The 19,613-nt window shown below is 42.5% G+C and overlaps 1 protein-coding gene across 1 annotated transcript in view; it reads left to right on the top strand.

Moving 5' to 3' along the window:
* Positions 1–2,336: 2,336 nt before the first annotated feature.
* Positions 2,337–19,613, top strand: part of LOC117413968 (E3 ubiquitin-protein ligase RNF123) — a 201,156-nt gene continuing 183,879 nt past the window's right edge. Inside the window, exons 1-13 of the mRNA XM_058999315.1 lie at positions 2,337–2,577; positions 4,124–4,286; positions 5,459–5,546; positions 8,506–8,585; positions 9,489–9,580; positions 10,819–10,873; positions 11,536–11,621; positions 12,395–12,481; positions 13,795–13,862; positions 14,826–14,951; positions 15,674–15,788; positions 18,472–18,576; positions 19,480–19,605. Of these exons, the coding sequence (XP_058855298.1) occupies positions 4,160–4,286; positions 5,459–5,546; positions 8,506–8,585; positions 9,489–9,580; positions 10,819–10,873; positions 11,536–11,621; positions 12,395–12,481; positions 13,795–13,862; positions 14,826–14,951; positions 15,674–15,788; positions 18,472–18,576; positions 19,480–19,605 (1,155 nt within the window). The 5' untranslated portion in view covers positions 2,337–2,577; positions 4,124–4,159. The remainder of the gene's footprint in view (positions 2,578–4,123; positions 4,287–5,458; positions 5,547–8,505; positions 8,586–9,488; positions 9,581–10,818; positions 10,874–11,535; positions 11,622–12,394; positions 12,482–13,794; positions 13,863–14,825; positions 14,952–15,673; positions 15,789–18,471; positions 18,577–19,479; positions 19,606–19,613) is intronic.

The following is a 19,613-nucleotide window of genomic DNA, read 5'->3' as shown; positions in this document are numbered from 1 at the left end:
ATTGAATGCATTGTTTTTCATTGTTGTTTCTTTCCATAGCAGAATCAAGGACACAGCACTAGACGTATCTGGTTTCCACACAACTGTTTTCCCTTTAAAACAAAATCCATCAAGTCCTGAAACTAATAACAGTGCTCTAATGAGAACAATCCCAGAGTGCATCGTGGTCTCGTGGTGGATCGGACGTATGAATGCTGTAAATGCAGAACCACTGGGGTCTGCAGCATGTGTTCCCTGTTGAGCACCACTCTGACACCTTGCTGTCTAAATATCTTGATACCCTAGAATACAAACTCATGCAAAACATTTGAATGAGCCCCGAAACGTTATCCCTTTACTACCAATGCTGAACACCTGGGTGGGATATTTGCTCTTCATTTTCTGAACTGAATGTCATACTGCACCAATCCATTGTGAAAAACCATTTAGTGGCATAAAGTGAAGAACAAATTTACCAGTAGGATGCTGCTCTTGTGTGACAGCTTTCTCATTACAATAATTAGAATATCTTTGAAGAGCAGATGATTATTTATTCATGGATACCAAGGTAGTTGCTAAATAATCATTCTGAGGTAGAATGAGACTGACACCACTAACCCAGCTGAGAGCTATCTTCAGTCAGCATGCTAACACTGAGACTGACACCACTAACCCAGCTGAGAGCTATCTGCAGTCAGCATGCTAACACTGAGACTGACACCACTAACCCAGCTGAGAGCTATCTGCAGTGAGCATGCTAACACTGAGACTGACACCACTAACCAGCTGAGAGCTATCTGCAGTCAGCATGCTAACACTGAGACTGACACCACTAACCAGCTGAGAGCTATCTGCAGTGAGCATGCTAACACTGAGACTGACACCACTAAACTGCTGAGAGCTATCTGCAGTGAGCATGCTAACACTGAGACTGACACCACTAAACTGCTGAGAGCTATCTGCAGTGAGCATGCTAACACTGAGACTGACACCACTAAACTGCTGAGAGCTATCTGCAGTGAGCATGCTAACACTGAGACTGACACCACTAACCAGCTGAGAGCTATCTGCAGTGAGCATGCTAACACTGAGACTGACACCACTAACCAGCTGAGAGCTATCTGCAGTGAGCATGCTAACACTGAGACTGACACCACTAAACTGCTGAGAGCTATCTGCAGTGAGCATGCTAACACTGAGACTGACACCACTAAACTGCTGAGAGCTATCTGCAGTGAGCATGCTAACACTGAGACTGACACCACTAAACTGCTGAGAGCTATCTGCAGTCAGCATGCTAACACTGAGACTGACACCACTAACCAGCTGAGAGCTATCTGCAGTGAGCATGCTAACACTGAGACTGACACCACTAACCAGCTGAGAGCTATCTGCAGTGAGCATGCTAACACTGAGACTGACACCACTAACCAGCTGAGAGCTATCTGCAGTGAGCATGCTAACACTGAGACTGACACCACTAACCAGCTGAGAGCTATCTGCAGTGAGCATGCTAACACTGAGACTGACACCACTAAACTGCTGAGAGCTATCTGCAGTGAGCATGCTAACACTGAGACTGACACCACTAAACTGCTGAGAGCTATCTGCAGTGAGCATGCTAACACTGAGACTGACACCACTAAACTGCTGAGAGCTATCTGCAGTCAGCATGCTAACACTGAGACTGACACCACTAACCAGCTGAGAGCTATCTGCAGTGAGCATGCTAACACTGAGACTGACACCACTAACCAGCTGAGAGCTATCTGCAGTGAGCATGCTAACACTGAGACTGACACCACTAAACTGCTGAGAGCTATCTGGAGTGAGCATGCTAACACTGAGACTTACACCACTAACCAGCTGAGAGCTATCTGCAGTCAGCATGCTAACACTGAGACTGACACCACTAACCAGCTGAGAGCTGTATGCAGTCAGCATGCTAACACTGAATTTAAAAAATGTAACTCATTTTCATTCTCAGATTAGCACAACAAATAGACTTATATAGCGCCTTTCATGACAAGCCAGTCCGAAGCGATGTACAAGAGCAGCTTTAGTTAAGGACACCCATAACCGCATCTTAAATGCTTGTATGGTATTTCATATTAAAAATGAGGTTACCATCAATATCATGATCATTATTATTATTATCACTAATAGCAATAATAATAATATTACAAATATTAAACATTAAAATGCCACAAGTTAAAAAAAAAAAAGATACCAAACATGACATTAATTTATTCACAGAAAAATTGTAACGTGAAACCTTACAGGACTTACTTTCGAAATGCGCGTTCTACAATGTTTCTTTCCTGACAAGCAGCCTTTTTGCTCCCCCCGGCTCTCCGTAGATTGTGTATGCCGTAGCTGGGTTGTTGTTGTCAGAATTTAAAGGGGATACCGGATTGCAAACCGCCCCCTCCTTGCTCCCGCCTGGATCGCAGTTATAGAACCGACCCGAGCGTCGCCGAGCACCCAGTACCTCTGACAGAAACAGGATAGGCAGCGAGAGAGACACAAACAAACAGACAGACAGACAGACAGAGGAGGGAAGGCACGATCTGGGAGATCACTCCGAGACAGACCAGTGTATGTAATTATACAGCAAGCTCAATCGTTAACACAAAATCCATCAGTGAAATGTACAAATATCAGTTTCACAGGTTTCAAATGAACGTGTTCAGTAATATTTAATAATATTTCTGTTTTTATGAAACTCCAATTACTACTTTTAAGTAAGAGCACTCTCGTGCATATATGTTTTCTAGAATTCTTAAATACTGTACTGAAACGAGTAAGTGAAGTGAAATGTAAACATTCATGAACTGTATATAAATAGCACACTCAACGCTGTTTTGTTTAAAACGCTCCACGGTAGCATTAGTAGAGTTTCGATTTTACAGTTTGCTTGGATGTCAAATTGATAGTAGCCGATTCGTTTACGTTATTATTAGTTATTACAAAGATTTCGTTATTACAATGTATGTAGAAATTGTCAAACCTAATGAAGAGATGTATTTTTGTAATAAGCAATGGAAACAGTTGACAGTATTTCTGAATTTACTAAACAGAACTATAGTGTTCATGGAAGTTCATCTCATTCTGTTATCCTGGAGGCCTGTGTTCCAATCTTGCTCTGTTAACAAGTGCAGTTTGGTAGTCTTAATCCTGCCAAATTGATTCATCATTTATCATCAATGCATATGGTGATGCGTATTGTGACATTAGTGTGTTGTTACAAGTACTGTCTGGCACTTGATGTTTCCATTCTCTTAATGCTGTGTTTCTCCTCCAGTGACCTGGTCATGCTGCTGGTGTTTCCATTCTCTTAATGCTGTGTTTCTCCTCCAGTGACCTGGTCATGCTGCTGGTGTTTCCATTCTCTTAATGCTGTGTTTCTCCTCCAGTGACCTGGTCTTGCTGCTGGTGTTTCCATTCTCTTAATGCTGTGTTTCTCCTCCAGTGACCTGGTTTTGCTGGTGGTGTTTCCATTCTCTTAATGCTGTGTTTCTCCTCCAGTGACCTGGTCATGCTGCTGGTGTTTCCATTCTCTTAATGCTGTGTTTCTCCTCCAGTGACCTGGTCTTGCTGCTGCTGTTTCCATTCTCTTAATGCTGTGTTTCTCCTCCAGTGACCTGGTCTTGCTGCTGCTGTTTCCATTCTGTTAATGCTGTGTTTCTCCTCCAGTGACCTGGTCATGCTGCTGGTGTTTCCATTCTCTTAATGCTGTGTTTCTCCTCCAGTGACCTGGTCTTGCTGGTGGTGTTTCCATTCTGTTAATGCTGTGTTTCTCCTCCAGTGACCTGGTCATGCTGCTGGTGTTTCCATTCTCTTAATGCTGTGTTTCTCCTCCAGTGACCTGGTCTTGCTGCTGCTGTTTCCATTCTGTTAATGCTGTGTTTCTCCTCCAGTGACCTGGTCATGCTGCTGGTGTTTCCATTCTCTTAATGCTGTGTTTCTCCTCCAGTGACCTGGTCATGCTGCTGGTGTTTCCATTCTCTTAATGCTGTGTTTCTCCTCCAGTGACCTGGTCTTGCTGCTGGTGTTTCCATTCTCTTAATGCTGTGTTTCTCCTCCAGTGACCTGGTCATGCTGCTGGTGTTTCCATTCTCTTAATGCTGTGTTTCTCCTCCAGTGACCTGGTCTTGCTGGTGGTGTTTCCATTCTCTTAATGCTGTGTTACTCCTCCAGTGACCTGGTTTTGCTGGTGGGAAGGATGAGCTCTAAGTGGGGCGGCACGGCGCTGTCTCACCGCAGCTACAGGCTGGCCTCGGACACAGACATGCCCAAAGTGGCAGGTAAGCTCCCTTGAGCACTAGGACTGGCTGACACTGGGGGCTGGCTGTACACCTATACAGCCTTCTGGTGTCCACTGAAAAAGATGCAATGTGTACCTGTTGCAGTAACATCTTTTAAATAGATCTAGAGAACTGCTTATCCAAGGGATGAAACTTGGTAAGGACATTCTTCAGCACAAAAATTCAGAATCTGAGGATGTACTGTATAGAGGCACCTGTACACCCATGCATTCACATGTACATATGCACCACTACATTTATACATACATGTTGTATGATAGTAAAATAAATGTTCTATAGCAGAACCTTTTAAATTATACGTTAGTGTCTCCTGTTTTGTTACATTGGCACTTTTTTTTTTTTTTTTTTTTTTTTTACAAAAATAGGATGGCAATTGTATTTCATAGTGCTGCATGTTATAATGAATCTAGTCTATTTGTATCTAGTTGTCAAATTTTGACAAACCATGCATTCTCATGAAAAGCTCCACCACATTAAAAAGGACACTACTTCAATAAAACCAGAGAATGTAACACCATTCATGGCAGTCATTTGTTGCTGTATATGTCATTATTGTTTGAATACATTGTCAGCTATGCTTGTTTGTGTGTAGAGTGTGAGTTTGTAAACGTCCTACTGGTTCTACAGTGGGGTCAAGTCACTTGATCTGAACAATCATTCATTTATCTTGAACACAAGAAGTGTTTCCACATACTGTAAATCAGCCATTGTAATATTCTTTACCTTGATTCAAATTCTCATTTGCTTACCTAATGACAGCTAGGTTTTAAAAACCACTTCCACAGTTTTCATGAATCTCTTCATTGCCATGTCCTGTTCTGTACTACTCTGTGCATGCTGTTGATAGCTCTGATTGTGAATTCACAGGCAGAGGGACATGTTACTGACATTCTTGTTCTATGGTAGTATATGTTTATTTGACCCACGACAAGTTCTGTATAAACAAGCATTTGTGTAATTGAAAAAGCAACCAGGTTTGTAAACCAGTGGTCTTTAAAGAGGACAGCAAGACGAGTAATCGGCTTCAGCAATATGCTAATCAGACATTGAGAAAACGCTGCGGGCAATGTCAGCAAAGCAGGTCCTGTGAGTCGGCTGCCTGCCTGCAGTGTGCCTCTGCCCCTCTCACCTTGCTGTGTCACTCGTTCCAGGAATCGTCAATGAGAAGCTGTTGAGTGACTATCTGAACCACATATTCCCCAGCACCAGCAAGCCCCAGCAGCCAGCAGCAGCTTTCAGGTAGGGAGGCCTTTGCAATATACACATTTTATTCCACACTAGAAAGGGTAATAAAAATGATTTCCAACATCACTTCCTCTATCGGTGTCACTGCCATGGTCTAGTGTGAAGACAGAAAGTGGAGGCCATTGAACCCTTGTGAAGCTGCAGGCTGGTACTGAAACACTTGTGAAGCTGCATGTTCTTGCATTGTATCTATACTGAACTTTATCTATGTATTTATTGAGTAGACAATGGACTGGTGTTTGAATGCAGTGTTTCTCCATTAGAAGTTGCCTGGTTGATTTTTGGGTTAGTGTAATACTTTTGAATTCCCTACTGTGTCCTGTTACCTAACCCCTTCACTTTCTCTCCCTGACATTGGGAGCAGCGTGCCAGCCTTGGTGTGTGGGGTCAGGTTACTGTCTGCTCTATCAATAGACCCGCAGTAACGTAGGCTTCAACTGCAAAAATAGCTGAGGAGAGTAAGCAGAGCCAGTGCCTGCCCTGTCTGTGCGATCGGGTTGCTGTGCAATCCACATGAGGCTTGTGCAAGAGCACCTGCGACCCGTGATGTTGTTCTTGTCTGCTTGCCTGCTTGCCTGCAGGCGTGGGCCTGCCCATGCTCTTTCTGTAGCAGTGTACTGGAGAACCATGTTAGATTTCTGCTTTCTGTTATTCCCAACAATCGGAATCTGGGCATATAGATTCACCTGTCCTTCCATTCATCCGTCCATCCATCCATCCATTAATTAAGAATGAGAGGAGGCTATTCAGTCCATCAGTCCGGTTCCTAGAATTCATTGATTTCATGTCTTAAAGGATCCCAGTGATTCTGCCTCAACGACATGACTAGGTAGCCCATTTCATACCCTCACCACTGTCTGTGTGAAGAGGTGTCTCTTCCTCTCTGTTTAAGTCTCTCCACTTTATTCTCAGCTGTGTTCTCTGGGACTGGTTTGTGTGTTTTGCTTACTGGCTAGGGTTTACTTTGTCAACTCCTTTTAACATTCATACAGTCATTTCAAATTGTAAATGAACAAATTCATACACGCTATGTTGAAAAGGAGATTTATGGCATCATTAAAGGGTAGCTACTATCCAAACCAAGGACACACAGGTGATGAGCACCATTCTTCTGCCTTGTTTCCTTCTACCTCTGGGGCTGAATTGAAAGGGATAGCCGTGACATTTGAAACAGCTACTGAAAGAATTCACTCCAGTCTGATGTAGGACAATATTGGGGGCCATTTAAAATGGAGAATTATACAAAATGGTGATACATAGATAGACATGGTATATGACTTTTGTGTAATGACCAGTTGCAAATGGGATTGTAGATTTGAAGAAACAGCCCCAGTTTAATACTGCAAAGAGATACATGCTGGTTTAATTCTTCAGATGGCATTACAATTCTAAAGGTTTTTATAATTACATTTTAGGATAGTGTGAATAGCCGATACCCTAGCCTCTGCTACTTGACTTTTCAGTACTGAAGCAAAAATAAAACCATGAAGTCATTTTCTAGGAATAAGCAATGGAGGAACAGGCCACTCTGGATGTGGACTCTGCCTTTACAAAGACATTGCCCTGAAACTTATTAAAGGAGCGTTAAGCAATGTTTTAGACATGTGGCCAGCGCTCCACAGAAGGGTTTGGGTCATTCAATCATTTAGTCTCCAATTTAGACACTATGTGCGTAAAATGCAACATTACCTTAAAGTCATGAGTACTTTCAATAAATACTCTACTTAGCAAAAGGCCTGCATGCACATACTAATTTAGCCTATTTCTAATATTTAAAAAAAAAACCTGTAGCGATACTACACTAATGCAAATAAAGAAATGATAATATTGTATTCCTTATTGATTGCCTTCAATCAATATAAAGCATCTCGACTCTCTCCAGACACGGAATATTGTTTTTATCGTATAGATTTACCTTCCAAAAAGTCGGTTGCCAGATTGTTTATTTTATTTGACAGACAGATAGCTAAATTAGTAGGCTTGGTTCATGTGGACTAAGACGGCACTGACAAATCTCTTATTCACCAGTCACAAACACGCGTATTGAAAACCCAGACTTACTGGTCACGTGGTTCTGCCAGTTCCCAGGCAGGCTACAGTTAGCTGTCCCGGTATTTGCATGACCCATTCTCTAGCTACTGCTTGCAGTATATTCACAATTGAGCATTGAGATGCCGGGAACCAACGAAGTACAAGAAGCTTGATTAGAAGCAAACTCGAAATGTGAAGCAAAATTCCATGTGTAGTTTATCTGGAGCGCTGCATGTATCCATGTTCCTGGTGTTGTGTATGATATGGAGCAGTTGTTCTAGAAGGTGGTGAATGGCAGTAAGTCCCAGTATAACAAGTGGTTTCTTTGAACCACAGCAGGTCCCACAGTGAAGGCAGGCTTGTTTCTTAGGATGTGTGTTTGTGTGTTCTCTCTAGGAAGCCCCACAGTGAAGGCAGGCCTGTTTCTCAGGGTGTGTTTGTGTGTTCTCTCTAGGAAGCCCCACAGTGAAGGCAGGCTTGTTTCTCAGGGTGTGTTTGTGTGTTCTCTCTAGGAAGCCCCACACTGAAGGCAGGCCTGTTTCTCAGTGTGTGTGTGTGTGTGTGTGTGTGTTTCTTTCTGTGTGTGTTTTCTCCAAGAAGCCCCGCAGTGAAGGCAGGCTTGTTTCTCAGCGTGTGTGTGCTCTCCAGGAAGCCCCACAGTGAAGGCAGGCTTGTTTCTCAGCGTGTGTGTGCTCTCCAGGAAGCCCCACAGTGAAGGCAGGCTTGTTTCTCAGTGTGTGTGTGCTCTCCAGGAAGCCCCGCAGTGAAGGCAGGCTTGTTTCTCAGCGTGCGTGTGCTCTCCAGGAAGCCCCGCAGTGAAGGCAGGCTTGTTTCTCGGGGGGGGGGGGTGCTCTCCAGGAAGCCCCACAGTGAAGGCACGCTTGTTTCTCAGACTGTGTGTGTGTTTGTGTGTTCTCTCTAGGAAGCCGCTAACCTTTCTGGATCTGGGGGATCACTTGGACAGGCTGCTAGCAGAAGGGGAGCCTGCTGAGGAGAGCAAAGGTGATGCCCATGACTGTCAACCTATACATGAACCAAACAAGACGCTCTCAGCAAGACTGCTCACTGTATTTAAGTTGGGATTGTATTAAGAGGAATCATTATGTGGTTCTACTTAATGAAATCATTCCATAAAGCTTACCTCTTGTGCATTCACTATGCAAGTCTCACGTGTGTTAAAGCACATGTCACTTCAAACATGTATTTTAACTTTAGAAAATGATATCTGGTACCATACTGGGTTAAAGAAAGTTCTCAGTTTTGTAATTTCACCTCAGCAATGTCTTAGGGATCACATTCTCTCCATGCCTTCATTCTAAAAGGTAATATTGAGGAAAAGCGACATCAAAAACTCAACAAAAAACTATTCAAGCAAATTTTAGTAACTTTTTTGCTAAATCCCATCCATTTTATGCTAGTGCTCTAAACAGTATTCTTGCAGACTCCAGAAGGTATGTACTTGCACTACTTATAAGAGAAGTACAATGTGTTTGTAGACATGCCACTTTTGCTTTCAACAATTACATTTGTTTTATATTAAGATAATAAAGCAGTCAATCTAACTGCAGTAGTAAGAAAAGCCCTGTTGTGATTGTAGAGTGAATCCTGGTGCATGAGGAGACAGAGGGCTGGACCTGGCTCTGCAGCCCTGGCTGTGATTGTAGAGTAAATCCTGGTGCATGAGGAGAGAGGGCAGGACCTGGCTCTGCAGCCCAGTTGTGATTGTAGAGTGAATCCTGGTGCGTGAGGAGACAGAGGGCTGGACCCTGCTCTGCAGCCCAGTTGTGATTGTAGAGTGAATCCTGGTGCATGAGGAGACAGAGGGCTGGGCCTGGCTCTGCAGCCCAGTTGGTGATGAGCTCAATGAGAAGCTCCAGCTGATTGCTCTCTGAATTTTCTCTCCAGATGTTGATGGGCGTCTGGGCCCTCCCACTGTTGTCCTGGACCACACCAGCGGCTTTGAGGGGCTGCTTTTAGTGGACGATGACCTCCTCGGGGTAAGGAGAGTGATCACACTGCTGTGTTATTACCAGCTCCTTGCTGAGAATGACATACTCTAACTAGGATTATACTTCTTTGTTGAAACATCATGGAACCTGTTCATTGTGCAGTGGGCTGCAGGGACTTTGCTACTTAAGTAGATCATTTTCAATGTATTCTTTGCTTCTGACCAGCAGTGACCAAATTCAACTGGGGCAGAGATTTCCAAACTAAGGACAATCGCAGCCAATGAAAGGGGTGTCAATGTTACCCGACGCTTTCCTACTGTTGATTTAGGATACCAGTATCTCCGCCCAGTTAACTTTATGAGCCCCTAAAAGATAAACGCCAAAAAGGAGCAAACCTACACGTAACCAATCCATTTTCTTCTGCTAAGAGAAACAACATCGTTACTGTCCCACTTCTTTAAGAAACAATTTTAATTTGGGGTTTCAAGTACATTGGATTAAAGGTTGCTTTGGTTAAGCACACGTCTGTTTTAGTAATTATTGACCTGGCATCCAACAGAACTCATTTCATGTGACCCCTTAGAGATTGTAAACAATTTCTGTTCAGCTAGAATTGAAGTAGTTAATTACTGGAGTACTTCAAAGAATAAAACCATTTTGGATTAAATAACAAATGTGGTAAAGAATAAAATCCAACGTGTCTATTAAAATAAAGCCATACCACTGAATCTCGTTATGGACGAATGTGGGACATACAGGCACTCTAGTTTGTATGCAGGAAGAGAGAGTGGTGCTGATCCCTTTAGTTTTAGATGACTGTCAGAAACACCGTTATCACCAGTTTATAAAATTATCAAGCATTTTTCAGTGGAATAAACAAGACACAAGAAATGAAAAATGATTGATCACATTGTTCCAACTCTACTCATAATGTCTTTTGGTTTTTTTAACCAAGGTAAACTTTTTAATTGCATATCAGACACACATGCTTTATTTGTATATGATCCCATGTAAACTAAAATCTGATAAATAACATTTCACATGTACAAAAGCAAACCCGTTTCAATAAAGGTATCAGCCATACAAGAACTGATATCTACAAAAGTGGCCAAGTTAGCCCCATTTATTTATTATTTTTTGTATAACTTGCCTCTTTTCACATTCAATCAAAAATGTGTACAAATTAAATTTAACGTGCTACAGAAAATGTAATTGAAATTCTTTTACACATTTTAGATTTGCTGCAAAATGTGCATGTTCATATTTTTCCTTCTGTGTTTATTCAGGTTATTGGACACAGTAATTTCAGCTCCATCAGAGCTACCACCTGTGTGTTCAAAGGTAAGTACTGTACACCTGCAGATCTTATCCTAGCAACAGAGGCTCCATGCCTTAAACGTGCCCTAGACTGGAGGGAGTACATTTTCTCTTTGGGGGGTGAGGGAGGGAGCAGTTCAGTCTCCATGCCTCAAGCCTTCCCCAAGGCTGGAGGGAGCACCTTTTCATTTAGGGGGTGAGGGAGGGAGCAGTTCAGTCTCCATGCCTCAAGCCTGCCCTGGACTGGAGGGAGCACCTTTTCATTTAGGGAGTGAGGGAGGGAGCAGTTCAATCTCCGTGCCTCAAGCCTGCCCTGGACTGGAAGGAGCACCTTTTCATTTATGGGGTGAGGGAGGGAGCAGTTCAATCTCCATGCCTCAAGTCTGCCATGGATTGGAGGGAGCACAATTTCATTTAGGGGGTGAGGGAGGGAGCAGTTCAATCTCCATGCCTCAAGCCTGCCATGGACTGGAGGGAGCACATTTTCTCTTAGGAGGTAAGGGAGCAGTTCAGTCTCCATGCCTCAAGCCTGCCCTTTCTATCTTCAGAGGCAACCCAGTCAGTATGTTCACTTTAGCCACCCAGGCACCTATGCATATCTTTAGCTAGCAGGTTCATGGATGTGTTAATGCAGTATATATTTAGGGTGTTGATGTAAGCTCCTTTGCTCTGTCTCTCTCCTGCAGGGAAGTGGAGCTATGAGGTGTTGATCTCCTCTCAGGGTTTGATGCAGATTGGCTGGTGCACTCTGAACTGTAGGTTTAACCAAGAGGTGAGCGCCCCCTACAGGAAACCAGAAGTACCACTGTCTATTGCATTGTCATACCTCTTTAGCTTTAGTACCATTATTAAAGTCCCTATTTACAAAACGTTAAGGATTGTTTTATAGAATGCGTTTTTAAGAACTGTTTTTTTTTTATGGTTAAGCAGTTCTTTGAAAATTAGGAATACACGTCTAACTTTCTTAAACAGTTGCAAGAAGTGTTGCTTGATGTAACTAATCAAATGGGTTTAAAAAACTCCTTAAATACTTAAAACAGTCCTTAAATTTTTGTTAATAGGGCCCTGTCATTATACAGCTGATTAATCAAGTTTTACCCATAAGATAAGATATATAGGTACTTGTGCTTGCTGTCTCTGTCAAATAAACCCATTTTGCTGGTAATTCTACTATGAAAAAGAACTGGGCATATTTCCAAAGCCTTTACTAGAGTATTTAATTAGCACTGTAATTAATTAACAAAAATGCTGATGGATTTTTACAAAACTAGACCATAATTCTATGGAATATAATGTTGGGTCTCTTGAGTAGTCTCTCAGATTTGTTTCTTAGTTTAACATCAACATGGAATTATCATGATTTAAAAAAAAAAAAAAAAAAAGTTACCGCTTTGAAATAATAGAACAATGGACTGTATCACTTTTAAAGGTTGAAATAGAGTTTTCATAGCAATCCTTCAGCATGGGCAGCATTGTGGCAATACTCAGCTGAATTGTGAGTACGGTCCAGTTGACTGCCCCCCCTCCGCTCTGCTCTGTTCACAGGAGGGAGTGGGAGACACGGCGGACTCGTACGCCTATGATGGGAACCGAGTGCGCAAGTGGAACGTCACCACCACCAACTACGGCAAGGTAGGAGGGAGCGGGACCAGGGGGCAGTGTGTCTGTACCCTTCCTAATTCATGATAAGTTTGCAGTGTGTCTCTACCCTTCCTAATGGATGATAAGCTTGCAGTCTGTCTGTACCCTTCCTAATTCATGATAAGCTTGCAGTGTGTCTGTACCCTTCCTAATTCATGTACAGTATTTGCTTTCCAATTCATATCTTACTGCTTTTATATAAACTTCTAAAAACCAGACACTAAAAAAAGAGAATGAGACTAAAGCCCTTTTCACAACTGGGAAATCCTCCCTGGGTTCTGACTAGTGTGAATCCATGTACCTGGGTCATACCCGGGTTGGCAGCTACCCACCTCAGGATATGGGTCAACATGCTTTGACCCGGGTCAAGCGAGACAAAATGCATGACAGCCGTTCGTAAGCCGATGCAATAACAAACAGCCACGCCTGCGTGAAGGTTTCACTTCCACAAGGAACGTTTGTTTATTCTGTGTAGACATATTTTTGTTGATTGAGACACACCATGAGCTAGATTGCAGCAGGGATGAAGAAACATTTGCTCTATCAGCAGTTGGGCCGTCAGTGCAATCCAGAGAAGCTTGGATGGGAGCTGCTTCCGGGACATTGATACGCATTGTGTATTTGCTTCTGTCACCCAGGTCGACCCTGCTTCTTCAAAAGCAATCTGAAGTTGCGTAGCCGACCCGCACAGTGTTCTCCCCAGGTCTTAAAAAGTGTCTGTCTCCGCCCAGTTGAAAAACCCAGAGCCGCCCATCCTGCAGATGCTACTGTGCCTTTAACAATAAGGACTGATTGCGCTGCTAGCAGACTAGATCACTTGCGCACACTTGGTGGAAAAAAAAAAATATCTTAGAACCACATGACAGCTGTGTTGCTGTGTCTTGACACTACATTTAACCAGTTAATGATTTGACAGGGTGGGCTTTCCATTTTTAAGCACTTCGAGAGGCTGAAACATTAATGACTGCTAACTGCTAATGTCTCGGACTGATAGAATAGGTGCCGTCCTGGTTGCCCGTGGTTGCTGACACCCTATTGACAGTGTTATGGAAGGTGTTTTTTTTTCAATGTTTTGTCCAATCTGGCTTTTATTAAATGTTAATATAAAACTAAGAGAACTTACTTTCACTATGTTCAAATGTTCAAGTTAACAGAAATTAAGAACAAACTTTGATGTCATTGTTGTTTTTCCCTAGCCCTGGGCTGCAGGTGATATTGTGAGCTGTGATGTCATTGTTGTTGTTCCCCAGTCCTGAGCTGCAGGTGATATTGTGAGCTTTGATGTAATTTTTGTTTTTCCCCAGTCCTGGGCTGCAGGGGATATTGTGACCTGTCTAATAGACCTAGATGAAGGGACGATCTCCTTCTGCCTGTAAGTACCACCACCTTTATTTTTTTTAATTTATTTTTTTTAACGAAAGACCATGGTAAGTTTCATTGAGATGGTCCATTCCCCATGTGAAGTGACAATGGACCCAGAACAGACTGTTAGACAGGAGACGTCCGTGAGTATGTAATGCACCCTGTGGGGGTGGTCTTTCCCTTATAAAAGTTTATCAAAGTAAATGTGCAGTGTAAAATTGCAGTTTCCCAGTTATACTGTGTATTTACCATGTTTTAATATGCTTTACTGTACATTTCTGTGCTTTTACAATGCTTTCCTATACTTTCACCATGCTTTATTACACTGTACTGTGCTTTTACTGTGGGAGACTTGTAGATGGGTCAAAGCTGTGCCCACGATGCCAGAGCAGAGGTGGTTGGCACCCATAAAGGGCAGTCTGAGACAGAATTAAAATATTTATACAGTGAGTGGCAACTATGTCACCTTTTCACATGGGGAGCAGGCAGACTTACCATGATCCTTTTAGAATTAACCCTTTAGCTGCTAGGAGCTGACAAGTGTTGATTTACCCCCCTCTCTCTCTCTGTCTCTGTCTTTGTCTGTCCCTCTCCCTCTGTCCCCCTCCCCCTCTCTCTCTCTCTCTCTCTCTCTCTCTCTTCCCCTCCCCCTCTCTCTTCCCCTCATCCCTATCCCTCTCCCCTATCTCTCTCTCCCCCTCCCCCCCCCCTCTCTCTCTCTCTCTCTCTCTCTCTCTCACACTCTCTCTCTCTCTCTCTCTCTCCCCTCCCCCCTCTCTCTCTGTCTCTCTTCCCCTCCCCCTCTCTCTTCCCCTCATCCCTATCCCTCTCCCCTATCTCTCTCCCCCTCCCCCCCCTCTCTCTCTCTCTCTCTCACACTCTCTCTCTCTCTCTCTCTCTCTCTCTCTCCCCTCCCCCCTCTCTCTCTGTCTCTCTGTCATCTCTCCCTCTCATCCCCCCCCCCTTCTCTCAGGAATGGCCAGTCTCTGGGCATTGCGTTCAATTCCATTAAGATCGGTCCTGGCCTGGCCTACTTCCCTGCCATCAGCCTGTCCTTCAAGGAGTCTGTGGCGTTCAACTTCGGCAGCCGGCCACTCCGATATCCTTTCAGCTCACTGCTTTCACCTGGGCCATGCATAGCTTGGGCATCAACAGAAACAAATATTTCTGATTTAGATCAATCCAAAATTCTACTTCCATCACCTCTTGGGCCTTTCAGCCTGAGTTTACATTCACGGTTGCCAGAGAGAGGCCCATTGAGTGGCGTTCAGGTCAGGATTGAGGCGCGCGCATGGAAAATTTAAAACGCATCTTAACTGTTCTTAAACTAGATTTATAACCGTAATTTGTGTGATTTGAATGTCTTTGTGGACGAGCTAAGCTCAATACAAAATGGTGTGACACTATAAAACCTGCTACTTTTCAATGTTGCAGTTCTACCTTCTAAGCAGTAGAGGGTGGTACCATATGATCACACAAGTAGGTGCTTGGGTTCTACTTGGATGCAGTTACACCTGCTTTCATATATAAGCCCATGCCTTGTCTCGGAATATAAGCACACCCACAACTGAGCTAAGTGTAAAAGCAGATGGCAGGAGCCAAGATGTTTGAGTTCTACAGTATTATTCAGCATCATGGTAAATTGTGATAGTCACATTGACAAGATCACATTAAAGCATTGTACACTGATTTTTAATAGACTTAGTTTTCACTTTTCTAAAGAAGTCCCAGCCCATACATAAGTCCTTGTGCCTCCGAAGTGTGCAGTTCAAGTGCAGGAGAAGTGTTGAGCCCCTGTGTGTCTCCTTAACCCCCCTGCACCTACCCTGTCGAGGGCTACCAGCCCCTGCAGGATCCACCAAGCGCGGACCTCCTGAAAGCACAGAGGCTGCTGGGATACATAAAGAATGTCTTCACCACAAAAATCGACACGCAGGTACAAGCACCACCCAAGGATATTCTTCTAGCTGCTTGAAAAGCTGCCTTATGGTTTAGGTGCTTGAAGAGCTCATACATATTGCCATCATTTGGTAGGTATCACTGTTTTCTAAATAGAAGATTATTTATTTATTTATTTATTTATTTATTTATTTATTTATTTATTTTAGCAGACGCCCTTATCCAGGGCGTCTTACAGTCGTAAACAAAAATACATTTCAAGAATCACAGTACAAGTATTAATACAATTAAGAGCAAGATAAAATACAATGGCTTCGGTTCTAGGAAGTACAAGTATATGACAAAATACGATTCAATAACGGAGCAGATAACAGTGTCAGTAATAGTTACATCAGGATATAATTAAATACAAAATACTGCAGATTAAATAACACTTGTGACAGATTACAATACTCTAAAGTACAGGATTAAATGCAGTAAAAGTTTAGAAGATGCGCACATTATGGATACCAGTTTATTAAATGATATTTTTCTCAAGCTACTGGTTAAGGGAATGCACAGATGGCAGCAGAGGTTGCATGAAGGAACACAGTAAACACTGAAACACGTCCATGAGAAGAGCAAAGCGTCTGGAGTTTGAGTTCTACAGAAATTTAAAATGTTTCCCATTTTTTTTCTCGAATTGTGTGTATGTGTGTGTGTGTGCGTATGTATGTACAGACTTGCTCAAATTTGTTGGTACCCCTCCACAAAAAACGAAGAATGCACAATTTTCTCTGAAATAACTTGAAACTGACAAAAGTAATTGGCATCCACCATTGTTTATTCCATATTTAATAGAAATCAGACTTTGCTTTTGATTTTTTATTCAACATAATATTGTAAATAAGAAAACAAATGAAAATGGCATGGACAAAAATGATGGGACCGCTAACCTAATATTTTGTTGCACAACCTTTAGAGGCAATCACTGCAATCAAACGTTTTCTGTAGCTCTCAATGAGACTTCTGCACCTGTTAACAGGTAGTTTGGCCCACTCTTCCTGAGCAAACTGCTCCAGCTGTCTCAGGTTTGATGGGTGCCTTCTCCAGACTGCAAGTTTCAGCTCTTTCCATAGATGTTCGATAGGATTCAGATCAGGACTCATAGAAGGCCACTTCAGAATAGTCCAATGTTTTGTTTTTATCCATTCTTGGGTGCTTTTAGCTGTGTGTTTTGGGTCATTATCCTGTTGGAGGACGCATGACCTGCGACTGAGACTGAGCTTTCTGACACTGGGCAGTACGTTTCGCTCCAGAATGCCTTGATAGTCTTGAGATTTCATTGTGCCCTGCACAATTTCAAGGCACCCTGTGCCAGGCGCAGCAAAGCAGCCCCAAAACATAACCGAGCCTCCTCCATGTTTCACTGTAGGTATGGTGTTCTTTTCTTTGAAAGCTTCATTTTTTCATCTGTGAACATAGAGCTGATGTGACTTGCCAAAAAGCTCCAGTTTTGACTCATCTGTCCAAAGGACATTCTCCCAGAAGGATTGTGGCTTGTCAATATGCATTTTAGCAAATTCCAGTCTGGCTTTTTTATGTTTTTCTTTCAAAAGTGGAGTCCTCCTGGGTCTTCTTCCAAGGAGCCCACTTTCGCTCAAAAAGCAACGGATGGTGCGATCAGAAACTGACGTGCCTTCACCTTGGAGTTCAGCTTGTATGTCTTTGGCAGTTATCCTTGGTTCTTTTTCTATTCTGTTCAATCTGGGGTCGATTTTCCTCTTGCGCCCGTGCCCAGGGAGGTTGGCTACAGTTCCATGGACCTTAAACTTCTTAATAATATTTGCAACTGTTGTCACAGGAACATCAAGCTGCTTGGAGATGGTCTTGTAGCCTTTACCTTTACCATGCTTGTCTATTATTTTCTTTCTGGTCGCCTCAGACAACTCTCTCCTTTGCTTTCTCTGGTCCATGTTCAGTGTGGTGCACACAATGATACCAAACAGCACAGTGACTACTTTTCTCCATTTAAATAGGCTGAATGACTGATTACAAGATTGGAGACATGTGTGATACTAATTAAAGAAACTAATTAGTTTGAAATATCACTATAATCCAATTATTTATTATCTTTTCTAAGGGGTACCAACAAATGTGTCCAGGCCATTTTAGAATATCTTTGTAGAATAAGCAATAATTCATCTCTTTTCACAGCTTCTTTGTTTTATTCTATGACATACCAAAGGCATGCAAGTATACATGATAAAATAGCTTTTAATTTCATCACTTTTCAGGAGGAATGAAGCATTATTTCAATGAGCTGTAAGGGTACCAACAAATTTGAGCACGTCTGTATGTATGTATGTGTGTGTGTGTATATATATATATATATATATATATATATATATATGTATATATATATATGTATGTATATGTGTGTGTGTATATATATATATATATATATATATATATATATATATATATATATATATATATATATATATATATATATATATATATATATATATATATATATTAAAACAAAATACCCTGAAGAAGAAATGAAACATTCTGAATTCCCATTACAAGAATTCAAACTCCATGCTCTGTCAGTGACCAGTGTCAGCTTCCTGTGTTCCTTCTGCGTTCCTTCAGGATCAGACTTCTCTTGTGTTATTAGTAGTCTAGTTGGTGTCTGGTGTTTGCAGTGTCTCTCTAATCCTCGTGGGCTGTTGCAGGAGGGAAAGCTGGTGGAGAAGGACAGTGCTGCCTGGGAGCTGCAGGGGGAGACCACAGTGCTGGTGACGCTGGCTCACATCTTCAATCACTTTGCTCCCTTAATGGTGAGGATGGTCCTGTTCATTTACAATACTTTAAAGAATATTCCCGCAATTGCTGCAGAGAGGTAGGCAGAGGATTGTGATGTCTCACTCAAGTTCATCCCAAACATGCTCAATTATAATTGAGATCTGGGGATTGTGGCAGCCATGGAAGATGCCTGAAGTCTCTGTCATGCTCCTCAAACCATTCGCGCACAGTTCTGACATGGTGGTCGGGTGCATTAGCATCTTGAAAGTAGCCATCGCTATCGGGGTACAAGAGCAGCATTGCTGGATGGACTTGATCGACAATGATGCTTAAGTAAACTACGGTATTCGTTCGACCTTCCAGAGTAATTCATTATGAATGATCTAGTAACAGAACATTAAGACAGCTAGGTGTCAGTCTGTCATTATTTGTCTTTCATTTGTTTAATCTGTTTGATATAAAATCAATTTTCTTTTTATTTTCTAATAATACTTAACCAAGACCCGACTCTTCTAAGGAGTGTCCAGTAATTCAGCAGTTTCAGTGACTCCTATTCAATGCTTGTGTCCACATTCCAGGATCCACGAGCCAATCACATTTCACGATTATAAGAGCATGAATTGACATGGAAACAAACATAAGAGAAATAAGTACAGATTCAATCTGAGATATGTTTGTATTTGTTCACACTGCCAGTTGTCTTATTGTCATTGGTAATTAATAATGTGTAGATTGCAAGTGAAGGGAAAAGCATAATTTTGTGTTTTGCAGTTAATACATTTCTTTCTGTTTTAATGAACACTTGCTGATTTTCTAAAACATGCTGATGAGCATTACTTTGAACACCCTCGTACCTGCACGCCCTAGTTTGCAGTCCTGTGTGGCGCACAGTCATGCTGTGTGGCGCGCTCATACTGCAATGTGCTCTGTGCCCGCAGTGCAAGGTGTACCTGGTGGAGGGCGTCCTCATGCGCTTCCTGCTCAGTATTCTGGAGGGGGGCGGCTCTGTGGATGAACACCCCCTCATACAGCAGCTGCTGGACCTCATGTGGCTGCTGATGGAGGTGAGAGA

The sequence above is a fragment of the Acipenser ruthenus genome, chromosome 25 (assembly GCF_902713425.1).
Source record: "Acipenser ruthenus chromosome 25, fAciRut3.2 maternal haplotype, whole genome shotgun sequence".
Taxonomy (NCBI): domain Eukaryota; kingdom Metazoa; phylum Chordata; class Actinopteri; order Acipenseriformes; family Acipenseridae; genus Acipenser; species Acipenser ruthenus.
The sequence above is the reverse complement of the archived record's forward strand: the minus strand, read 5'-3'. Positions and strand labels throughout refer to the sequence as shown.